The 12813-nt window shown below is 42.5% G+C and overlaps 2 protein-coding genes across 3 annotated transcripts in view; one reads left to right on the top strand and one right to left on the bottom strand.

Annotated features, from left to right (window-relative positions):
• LOC117903463 (protein sprint) overlaps positions 1 to 8166 on the bottom strand; it is a 130602-nt gene extending 122436 nt beyond the window's left edge. The window contains exon 1 of one of the 2 annotated variants that reach the window (XM_034815503.1): positions 7570 to 8166. The gene's annotated coding sequence lies outside the window, so the exon portion shown is untranslated. The remainder of the gene's footprint in view (positions 1 to 7569) is intronic. The other variant, XM_034815505.1, reaches the window with a different exon arrangement.
• A 3908-nt stretch (positions 8167 to 12074) lies between these two features.
• LOC117894778 (ras-related protein ORAB-1) lies at positions 12075 to 12715 on the top strand. Its single transcript, XM_034802007.1, has one exon. The coding sequence runs from the start codon at positions 12083 to 12085 to the stop codon at positions 12698 to 12700; it is 618 nt and encodes a 205-aa protein (XP_034657898.1). The 5' UTR covers positions 12075 to 12082; the 3' UTR covers positions 12701 to 12715.
• Positions 12716 to 12813: the final 98 nt, after the last annotated feature.

Genomic DNA, 12813 nt, shown 5'->3' on the forward strand with positions numbered 1-12813 from the left:
GCTCATTAATTACATTTTCATTTCAGTTTCTGCATTTACATAACCATTTCATTTTCAGTTTTAATACGTATCTGTCGTATCTTTCAGATACAATTTTGAAGCTCGTCATGGTATTTCTGTTTTTACCATGGCAAAGGGTATGATAATTTCCATCTAATAAGAAGTCAGCTTGGGATATATTTTTGAACTGCATAAAAAGGTCTTAAAAATGTTTGTTAGTTTTCGAATTGATTCAGAAACTTCCAGTTACACATAGAGAAAAAAAAGCGCTGAAAGGTTTTAAGAAGTTAATTAAAATTAATTCCGCTATTTTTGTAATATTATGTTTACTACTTCTACTTCTTCCTTTCTTCTACTTCTTCTACTACTTCTGTTTTACTACTACTTCTACTTTGAGAGTACCAAACGTTTCGGTCACTGATGTCCGCAGCCTTCCTCCTCTTTCTTGTTTCTTGCCTTAAAATTCCACACAGTGCCACGGCTGACGGTTGGTTGGTTGACGGAAGTTGAATTGCAAATGAAATTGTGAACAGTTCAGATACCAGATACGAGAAATGTATGTTTGTATGTGTGCACAGTATATGTGGCTATAAGGTTGAAATGCATTCGACTCGCGACAACATTTCCCGCAGCAAACAAACAACATCGAGAAGGGACGTGTGAGACGCTTCTTACGCGTCACAACTTTTATACCCGGCACTCAGTACTACATCGGCAACTTGGCGGTTATTTGTCAAATTTTACATTTTTTCTTCATCTATCATCTACATCAACAACACTGCTCACGCCAACACGCTCCTTTAGCTCGCCAACCTCCCCTGGAGACACACTTTGCAGAGTCAGGGCAGAGTCGCGGCAGAGGCAGCGGCAGAGCCGTGTCAGGGGCTGCGCGAAGCAGAGTGTGCTGCTATAAGCTGCGGGACGGGGTGGGTTTGGCCACTGAAAATTAATTTCTTCATTGTGGCTATAATAATGATCCAATCGGATCCCAATTTGGTGATCTGATAGATATAGTCATTCCCTACTTCCGCGGAGGCGGAAGGGGGCGTGGCTCATTTTTGAAATACACTGGTTTCAGTGGGAGCATACAGCAGTCTGGAGCCAAAATTTGGTGGCTCTAGCTCTTATAGTCTCTGAGAACTAGCCGACAAACAAGACGGACAGACGGACAGACAGACAGACAGACATAGACTCGGCTATTGATGCTGATCAAGAATATACATATATACCTTATGGGGTCGGAAACGTTTCCTTCTGTGCGTTACATACAACCGTTATTCGCACAAATACAATATACCCTATTTACTATTCGAGTACCGGGTATAAAAACTAACCGAAAAATCGGTGGCCATCAAACGAGAAGTGTGAAAAAAAAATGTCACGCAGTCGCACGCAGCAGCAGCAGCTCATTACAAAAGCTTTAAATGCATACAAAATGAGCGTTTCGTTTGGGTTCGAGCGTAGCTGAAGTTTCGTATTTATTTATTTCGCTTGAATAAACTGTTGATCAAATGGGGAAGATGGCTTTAAATAGGATTATATGCGGCTACGAGAAGTTCAAGTAGGCAGATATCGTTGAATCTATTGTGGAATACTTGGATATGGGATCGGCTTTTGTTAAATCGTTTTTTATAGCTGGTAACAAAATGAACGCATTAGTTCTGAGGAGTATCTGCAAGTCAGATGATCAATTGGGGTGTCAATAATATTAGTGAGAGCTCTAATTAGAAAATTTATAAACTGCAATCCGTGGTTTTAACATTGGTTTTCCACCTTTACGCATCTACCATCACAGCACATACAAATGTTTTGAGCCAGACTTTGTGGTCTGAATTCGCAAATATTTTAGGGTTGGAGATTCTTTTCTGCCTTTGTCAACTTTATTTTCATTATGAATCTATAAGATCACCCCAGCACAAAGATACGATAAATAAATTGAAAGAGAACTGAAGATCCTACGCAGAATATTAGGGTCCAAATAGCTCTAAAAACTGAGTCGCCCTTTCCAATGAGTGGGAAAAAAAGCGATAATGCTAGTCTTCACACACATGCATACACATGTACTATGTACATATGTATGTACGTACAGACATGTATTTGGAAACCAAGTGTAACTGAGGTCTTAAGGTTGATTGTTCTGTGCCTCAAAAAAAAAAAATGCACTTATTTTCCGATTTTATTTTCATTTTTCAATTTAGTTTAATATTTAAAAATATGTTTCTTTGTGTCAAACAATGGTGTAATTTAATGGCGATCTGCTACAAATAGTTGTTGAAATTAGAAAATATACGTGCACCATTTATATAATTTTGCAATTAAAACTAAATATGTTTTCAGCGTTTGTTATGAAATTTAGAGATTAGCAGCGCTCAATATGCAACCTTAGTTAGATCGACAAATATTTAAGGAGCTTAGAGCGGAGCTTCCGTAGAAGGGTTTTTCTCTTTCATCATAGATCTGAAAGCTTAAAGATTCATTCATTTATCATCACAGTATGTATTTCTTATCTTTCAATAACTTTTAATCTTAGATCATCTTTTGTGGATCAACTTCATCAGGCCATAAATTGTTTGCGTGTTTACGGCGTGCACACAAGAAACATACACACAAATAAGAGACATCGAACACACAGCACAACAGAGAGAAATACTCGTATTTGGAAGCATGGTAATATCAATAATCAATATCAATATTTCGAGGGCGATCCCATCCGAGCGGCTTGTATCAATTTCGAGTCTAATGAATGTTGCGTCTGGGCTTTGGTTTTCGTATCTTCTCTGGTTTGTTTATTGAATTTATGCTAACGTTAAATAACAGCGTGAAATTGAAATGAGTTTTAGTGAGATCAACAGCTGCCCCACAGATACAGATACAAGCAGCATCTTTCTCGAAAGTCTTCTTCTGTGCTTCGCCTGAGATTTCGGGGTCGAGCGTTATCTTTTCTTGGACTTATCGCTGCTGACTGAGGAGAGACGCCTCGTTGATTCTTCTTGTGGCATAGAATCAAGAAACGAGAACAGTCTGTAAATTGAATGATAAGCACGCACACATGCGTTCCCTTCCACATCTGAATGACGATACACTCGTAGTTTGATGTGATGATCATTGTCGTCGTCCGGCAATCAATTGGGGAATTGAGGCTGAAGGTGATTCGCATTCTGGCCAGCTACTCAATTGATTGCCGCTCTCTCCATCAACGCCATAAATCAATTGATATGATACTCGCACTGCCCTTTCCTTGACTGATAAGACGCCTCCTCAATCAAGGAGATTGGCTGCCATCTCGAATCGAATTGAGAGCCACTTGAGTGTCCGTCAATCTATGTGCTGCTGCAGCAATTGCATTTGAGGCGTCACTTGCGTCACAGAAGGCCCCTTTAATTAATGTCGACTATCAGAGGCATATCATACACACTTGTGTATCTGTATGTATCCACTCTACGCATGCATCTGTATCTGCATCTGTATCGGATGTCAATTCGAATTGTGTTGCCAAAGGTCAGTTCTTTGGAGTTTTGTTTATTTTGTGTCTGTGCTTTTATCAGGGATCATTAAGATTTCAATTTTGAAAAGTTTAATATATGTACATATGTATGTATCATAAGCACATGTATCCATTCGCTGAGGGCAAACTTCTACCTGTAGAAGCATTCTCAGTGGACTTCTGTATTTCATATCTACTCGCACTTTTACCTTCGAGAAGGTGGAGAAACCAAACCCATCAAACAACCAGAACATCTACTGTCAAGAAAAGCTAACAAAAAAATGCAGTACAATTAGTGTAAAAGACAGTGAAAGAGAGACTAAGAGGGACAGCGAAAGAGAGACAAACAGAGCCAAGAAAAAAAGAAAGAAAAACCGAAATGAATATTTTTTTGTTTGCAGCAAGCAAGCGATCGCATGGCAACGGCAGCAGCACACACAAACACTAACACACAAGCCGTGGCAAGAAGTGGCACCAACTTGCTGAAAAAATATATATCTTGTGGCCCAAGAGCCCCAGAAGCATGGGTAGGATCATGAAGAAACTATATAAGGAGGTCTCGTCGGTGGCAGAGTTACTCGCTACTTCTGCCTATTTTCAGTGCTCGTTTGCTTGTCAATGCGGAAGGTTACAGCGAGAGCCCTTTCACTCGCACTTTGCACTCGCAAGTTCTGCTTATTTTTGCCGACGAGACCTCCTTATATAGTTTCTTTATGGGTAGGTTGGCAGGCACACACGGATGGATGGACACGCGTAGCGGATGGACGGATGGACAGATGCCTTGTTTATGAATACGCGGGCATTGTCTGAATGTCTGAAATGTGGATGCAGCAGCAGCAGACACACAACCAGGAAGAGGTGGTGGACAGGGTAGGGGGAGCTGGGAGAAGGCTAGCAAATATACATAGATATACATAGATATGTACATCTCTACACATACAGATACAGATGGAGAAATAGATCTACAGATACTGTAGGCATAATGTTTAAAGAGCATCCACAGGAAAAATATTGACAAATAGATTACAAGTTATTAAGGAAGCTATCCCACAGATAAAGATTCGTCAAGCAGGCGCGAAAAAAAAGGGAAAAGGATTGAAATATAAACATTTTTTCCTCCGTTTAATGGAACCCAAAAATCGCTCAAGACATGATAGATCCTTGCTTTATCTTTGGTTATGGAATACAAGTTGAACGAGAAGGGACGTGTGAGACGCTTCTTACGCGTCACAACTTTTATACCCGGCACTCAGTACTACATCTGCACCTTAGCGGATATTATACATTTTTTCTTCATCTGTCATCTACATCAACAACACTGCTCACGCCAACACGCTCTTTTAGCTCGCCACCCTCCCCTATAGACACACACTGCAGAGTCGTGGCAGAGGCAGAGACGTGTCAGAGGCAGAGGACACAAACTGCGCGAAGCAGAGTATGAATGAGAGAATGTGTAAAAAACAAATATAAGCTGCGGGACGGGGTGGGTTTGGCCACTGAAAATTAATATCTTCATTGTGGCTATAATAGTGATCCAATCGGATCCTAATTTGGATAGACATGGCCATTCCCTACGGAATGGCGTTTTTAGTTTTCTGTTATCCTCAAAATTGTAGATTTTCGCACTTTACGGGGGTGGAAGGGGGCGGGGCTCATTTTTGAAACACACTGGTTTCAGTGTGAGCATACAGTAGTCTGGTGCCAAAATTTGGTGGCTCTAGCTCTTATAGTCTCTGAGACCTAGCCGACAAACAAGACGGACAGACGGACGGACGGACAGACAGACATGGCCCAATCGACTCAATATTTAAACTTTATGGGGTCGGAGACGTTTCCTTCTGTGCGTTACATACATTCACTTTGTGCACAAATACAATATACCCTATTTACTCTTCGTGTACCGGGTATAAAAAGGTATAATTCTTGGATAAAAAAATGAATTTTCCGCCTCTTGCCTAAAAAGAGACATGCAGCAACAGACGCAGATACAGGCACAGACCCACAGATACAGAAACTGAGACGGAATTGAGGCAGGTTCGAGCTGCCGCACACTCATTGCCAATATTTGCCGAACAAATATGGTCGAAATCTATATTTAGACTCTGACGACCAGACCAGACCCGACCGATGGATCGATCGATCGCTGGATCGTTGATCGCTGGATCGTTGATCGTCTTCCCAGGCCCTGGCCTCGAAGCGGAGCGTGGCTTTTGTTAACTGGCTTTCTATTGGAACAGTTGCTTTGGTCGACAGAAGTTAATGTTAGCGTAAACACAGAGCCCCCAAAACAAAAACTTAATGTGCGGCTGCTGCTGCTGTTGCGCCCCCACATTATGGATCCATCATTGGACCCAAGAGCTGATCATAGAGCAAAATTCAACGCCAAAAAACAGATCGCGCAGCAAATGCAAGCATTCGAATATTCGAATTGATGTGTGGGCGATGGCCAAATATCTATCATGAAATTCGGCTGAGATCATTGGCTTTAGGGCTGTCAAATATCACCCATTTTAATGTGGAATCATTAAGAAAATTCCATACCGATAAGATCATTAATAATTACAACACTTTCTCATAGAAAACATTCACTTCAAAATTGACTGATTTCTGACAATGTAACATTTTTTGAGCTGATTCATAATTTATTTGGAAATTATGATCTTAAGTGTAACCATTTACTATTCGCCTACAGATCACCTTTGAGTTTTGAATTTGTTCAAATAACAATCTCAGCTTTCGATTTGCCTTCAAGAATAATTTTTGCAGAATAACTTTTAGCAGAGTTTGCAGAAATCATTTCTGTTGAGATATCAAAAGTTAACGATCCCATAAACCCAAGAAAACAGCAAAGATTGCACACACCCATGTAAATATCTGTATCTAAATGGATTTCTACCTTTGAACAAATGTATTGAGACCATTAGCAGCTACTACCATGTGTGCCAGCCACGATCGCTATCAAAACTAAACACAGAACCAGAAGACACGGATACTACCTGCAGAGGAACACTGACCAGCCGGAACCAGCGCAACCCATTTATAAGACTATTGAGATAATGCGGAGTACTATGACAACAGTAAATTGCATGAGAATTTCTATATCAGACACAAGTTATGGCGGTAAGCACATACTTACATATGTATGTATGTACATTGTACATATGTACTTATGTACTATGTACATATGTCTTTGTATGCACATACCCTCAGACTTATCAGACGGTCGGTAATGTTGCATTTGAGAATAGAGGTGGACGACTCTTCCGCAACGCAAAACGTTTTGCGGTGGTTTCTTACATTATTTGGTTTCAATTACGATTTTTCGGCAAAAAGGGGGAGATAAGAAGAGTCACAAAAGCGAGTGCCCCAGTAGAAGAGTGTACACACACTCCCAAAAAAAGTGAGAGAATGAGAGAAAGATGACTGTAGCTGATTAGCGACAATCCGTACAAATCATCAAAATTGTTTTGGGGATACCCAGTACTAAAGAAATTTCAAGGGTATACCGTATTTGAGGTTCACAGAGGATACCACAGCTCTGTGAGCATTGTTCTAACCGATATTATTACCATAACAGTAAGAAACATTAACTTCACATTTGTCTTCTCGAGCAGTCAACAAAAAATATTTTAAAGCTGATAATTCTTACAAAGGGTATAGCTGCAGCTTAATAGCCCGATAAAAGCATTGTTAGTGTTTTATCATCAGGTGCGGGCGAATGCGAATTCATGTCAGAGAGTGCCGGTGGAGTGCAGGTGGGGAGAGGGAGAGTAGGATATGACAAACGATGGAAGGAATGTGCGCAGGGTGTAGTCGCGGCAGAGGTGGCAACCGTGGAGAATGTAAAATGCCAGAACGATTAGCCATTCCCACTGTCAAAATGCATTGAAAGCGAACGACAACACAAAAAGGAATACGGCCCAAAAAGGTGCAATGCACGCAAAAAGTAAAAGAGAGAGACACACACACGCACGCTGCTTCCAGAGAGAGCGCCATGCTAAAAGGAAGAGAGAGAAAGAGACTAAGAGAGGACACCGCCCCCTCATGTAAAGTTCTGGGCGCTGTCAATTTGAGAGTATGCTTACCGGTAAAGAAGCTCTCTCCTCTCTTTGAACTTGAACTTGCCGCAAAAGGCGGCACCAGGTACTAGACAAAAATCCGAGTTGGTGCACAATCAATAGCCCTCTGGGCGATCGTATTGTGTATGTCCAATGTCGACTTGCGAGGGGCGGTGGCGGTTGCCTTTTTCTGTGGCTGCTCCAATTGTTTACCCACACACAGGGGCAGCACCACTCGCGCACTCAATCACTCACACTCACTCACTCACTGAAACTTCACTTTATTTTACTTTTCGCACTTAACTTTACTTCTTTTTGCTCTTTGTGCTGTTGCTGTGGTTGCTATTAAACAATTAAGCTATATATAATTGGGTTGTCGGAACAACACAACAAAAAATGGTAAGTAAGGAAAAAAAATAGAAGTATTTAATTAAGCGCGACGACGACAAACGAATGCGTTGATCTGGGCGCGGGGAAAATCTTCTTCTGGTCTTCTTCTGCGACAAAATACGAAACGCCGGCCTGCAACGGTTCTTATGGGATGGAGAGGGAAAACCGCACACAACAGGCGACTGCGACCGCAACCGCAAAACGGCGACCGCGACTATGACTGCGACTGCGACGGCGAGTACGTACGAATTAATAATGACCGTTTCGGTTTCGGTTTCTTTCGGCCGCCGCGGCGGCGCAGCGACTGAGATAGGCAACGACGGCGACTGCGGCTGCGTCAGTGACGACAACGCGACAGCGACAAAAACGACGGGCCACGGCGCACAGTGGGGTCTCGGCCGAAAAGAGGTGGCAAAAAGGATTTTGTGAATGGGTGGCTTGAACATACTTGTCCAACAGACTTGTTGTCCCAATGATAAATTGACAATACAGTTTGACAAACAGTTTGGCACGTAGTTACAGTTCGTCAATTAGTAAGTTTCAATGGCCGTTGGTCCCACTGTACGGCGAAGCGCGGCGACTCCGAGTGCGAACTCGAACTGAAGCCCGAAACAGCAAAGCAAAAGTAACGAAACGAAGCGCAGACAAAACGAAATGCCGCGACAGAGCAGAAGCAGCAGCAGCAGCGGTAGAAGCAGTGTGCGATAATAGCAGCAACAACAAGTGAGCAAATTGAGCATAGAAAGGCGAAGCTTTTGATACACTTGCAGATCCATTGCTAGGGATATGGTTATGCTATCTGTGACTGCAACTATAAAATATAATCAATAGACTGCTAACAGCTTCCATCAGTTCCTATATGTATTTTCATGCATACATACATATGTAATCGAAGAGGCTTTCTCTGCCACATGGCAAACAACTCCTCATAATAAAAATACCCCCCCACTGGAAGGCTATAAAATCAGCCAGGCAGCATCAGCAGCAGAACATTGGCGCACTGTGGTTCCAAAGTTTTGATATTACACACAATATGACAACAAAAGCCGAAAATCGGTTGAAAGTGAAATGTTCTGCTGAAAATCGTTTATATTTTTGCCATTTTAGAGATATTGCTATGTGGAGAAAGTTATGTACATAAGTATTTTCGAAATATTAAGAATCACTCTCTAGCTCTCCCGCTGCATTTTATATATTTTTGCGGAAGATGGCCTAAAGGATGTTGATTTATTTAGATTAAGTTTTGATTAATAATACTACAAAGAATATACATCTCCCTTATCTATAATTGGTGTATATTCCCATAGAATCAGTTCCCCAATCCAAACATCCAAGATCGGTCCAAATCAGGTTTTTGTTTCCATGGGAAGAAGAGGTACGGCGGAAACTTTTTCCATGTTTTCTTTAATATCTTTCTCTCTGTACTCTGAATGCTGGGATGGTATCCGGCCCTGCGGTGAAGTACCCAAGATTATCCAAGTGCCAAGTGGCGGCTGCGGTGGCGATGGCGGCCCTTCCCATAGAAAGTTCGTTAGGCGTAATAAACAAGTCACGTCGGAAACCAGATTTGTTTTGGTTTTCCTCTCTATTATTTTTTCTTGCATTTCGTGGGTTTCTGATTTTTTGTGGATTACGCACGTTTACTGGGTCAGTGCGTCGGGTCAGACCCACCCCTGCCCTCAGTCCAGAGCTCAATTGCCACCGAATTTGGGGTCAGCACTTCAGGTCAAACTCCGATTACTGTTGACACTTTACACTGACATTGTATTTGTAGGTTGTTGCAACGTGCTGGGCTTTTTGGCATTGACCTCAATCATATTTTTATTAGCTTCCAATGCGGAAGGTTATCGATGATTGTATTGAGATGACATAAAAATACCAAAAGTGATCCACAGAATATTTTGTAACTTTGTACTTTGAGATACTCAGGCAGAGGTAATTCATGATGGAATATGTTTATTATGCTTTTTGTTTGTCGCTCAAATAAGTAAGCTTTAAAGTGGGAGAGAGCAGCTGATGTATGTAGGCAGAGAGAGAGATGGGGAATTGCAGGGCGACTGCCTTTTACCGATTCAGAACAACGGACATTCAGCTCTCCGGATCGCTCCTTCTGTTCCACAAGGTTTATTTGAACAAGGTGAGGCGCATTCCTTCGCTCTTTGAGCACTCCAGCAACTGTCTTTTCCCGCTCCGGCTTTTGTTGCTCCAGCTGATCTCTTTCCAGTACTCTTCTCTCTTTCCTTCTCACTCTCTCAAGGCTTCCTCCTGCCATGTCTCGCCTTTGTATCATGCCGTCGATCCCATTCGCAAATTATCTTTGTTTTTGCGAAATGGTAATTGTTTTTTTTTGTTCATGCTCTATTCCAACAGCAATTCCAATAAAAAAAACTCAAAAAACAGCAACAATAAGAGCTGCCGGTGTTGTTGTAACCGTTAATGGCTTTTCTGTTTACTTTTTACTCGTCCGTCCCCGACAGCGGGGCGTGTTCTCCTTTTCTTTTTGCCCCCGCTGTTTAGTATTGATGTTGTTGCGCTGCATGCCGTGTAGAGTGCCAAAAAGGCATGCACGCACTTGGATAGGCTTTACCAGCGCATCAGTATCATGGCACTCTCTCTTGCTGTAAACTCACTTATCTTTTTCATTTAATATTTTGTATGATCCAATAAACTTTCAAAGTGCAAATGCAGTCATAAAAACCATCGAAATATTGTGAATCGCGTAACGCGATGCTCGACATCAAGGTAGTCCATGAATGAGAGAATGATTCGAACATTAAGGTGATACATGCTGCCCTACATGGTATCTTTCGGTCGTAAGCCTCAACATTTATTCACTTTTAATACGTACTTATTTCTGGTCTGTGTCCCAGTAACAATCCATTGAACTATGCTGAGAGTCTGAATCCATTCTGAATACGATTCTGGGCCGTTTGTGTGGTCTGCTGCCGTTCCGACCGACTGTCATTAAATAGTTTACTTTTTATTGTTTGTTGGGCTTTTGGTTTTGTTTTTATTCCTTGTATTACTTAACAATAAAACATGGGAATAACACAACAACGTCAGGCACTAACAAAAACTCTTCAATTAGCAGTTTTTGTGGTCTCTCCAGGGTCTCTCCAGGGTAGCAGATGATGAGTCTCTGCAGGGTAGTCAATTAGAGTCAGGGAGAAGAGCTTTCCATTATCTAAGGCTTTCCAGGGTATGCATCCGTTGATACACTTTATAAGCGTCTTGTAATGGCTGAAATGCTGAATTTAATTTGAGTAAGTCGTTCCGAGCAAGTGGCTCATTATGTCCAGGGTATGTGAACCATTTTGGTGGCAATTGCATAAGTGGCATGGGCGCAGAGCAGAGCAACAACGGAACCGACTAGAAGAAACGTACACCTGAGCAGTCACATTGAGGCGCCCAAACAACCATCCATCCGCCATCAAGGTGGACCGCTCCAGGTCAAGCTTTACCAGTGGGATGCTAATGGAATTTTAACGTCATACCCCACCCACCCACCATCCCATTCCATCCGAACGCACCCATTCTTCCGCTCAGAAATAATGCGAACTTGTGGCGCATGTTGCTAATGTGTCCCTTATTAGCGGACGTACGCATTCCCATCCCTCATCCACCATGTCCACCAATCCCAATCCATCCCCTAAAATGGCTCGTCCACGACTCCCGAAGCTAAGCCTCCTCTCGTACAGCTCGTACATGGGGGAGCTAATCCACTGGAAACATCATTTCGAGCACCTGTTTAATTGCGTTAATCACCGAGAGCAAACATTATTGCCAACGCCATCAGATGCGGGAATGATTATGATGGCTGTCCGCGGGGTCCTGAAGCAGTTTGAACTCGAACCTCCGCCCACCACCCACTGGCAGTTTAATGTTAATTTGTATAGACATTTACAGGAAACAGTTGGCCGTAAGTATATGTACATATATGTACATATCTTTGTGACGAGAGAAGAGCGCCTTTAAGACACTTTACACTGATGGCTTATGTCTGCTACTTTTTAATACATCTCCAACTTCAAACGGGAACAAGTAAGTCATCAGGCTACCTTTGAAATAACCTAGTTCCATCATTCCTTTTCGACTGAGAGCTCCTGTGAATAATTCTATAACGAAACTGTTCTGTGGTGACGATTTCAAGATGCACTTCAAGATACTTTTGTTGGGCGATTCTGGTGTGGGCAAGAGCAGTCTGCTGCAGCGTTTTATGGGCGGACGATTCACGGCCAAATACCATAGTTCCGTAGGAGTCGAGTTGGGAATGCACTACATTGAGGTGGCCGGGCAGGTTGTGCAGCTACTCATATGGGATGCGTCCGGGGAGAAGCGTTTCCGACCACTGCTGCCCAGCTACTACCGTGAAGTGCAGGGCATTATGCTCGTCTATGACACCACAAGTCCATCCAGTTTCCACAGCTTGCAGTGCTGGCTGGATGAGATCGAAAGGTACAGCAAACGGGATGTGTGCATTGTCCTGGTGGGCAACAAGTGCGAGGATCTGAAGAGACGCAAGATAAGCCAATTGCAGGGACTCACTTTTGCCGACAACAAGGGTCTCGCTTTCTGTGAGGCATCTGCCCGGAGTGGTGTCAATGTTGACCAAATCTTTGCCACACTCTCGCTGAAGATACATGAGACCTACTACGCGCAATACGCTGACATGTATATTGTTCGCCTGAAGCCCACCGAGGAGGAGACCCCACGGCAGGATGCTGCTAGTTTATTTGTGGCTGAGAATAGATCCCGTTGCTGTTGGTAAAACAAAACCAAACACTCAAATTGCAATACTTGTATTTTCTTTTCTATTTCTGCATCCAATTAAATTGTTCACTGTGCATTCCAAATATATTTGATCCTTCGTTTAGCGCAGGA

This window comes from Drosophila subobscura, chromosome A, assembly GCF_008121235.1.
Source record: "Drosophila subobscura isolate 14011-0131.10 chromosome A, UCBerk_Dsub_1.0, whole genome shotgun sequence".
NCBI classification, from domain to species: Eukaryota; Metazoa; Arthropoda; class Insecta; order Diptera; family Drosophilidae; genus Drosophila; species Drosophila subobscura.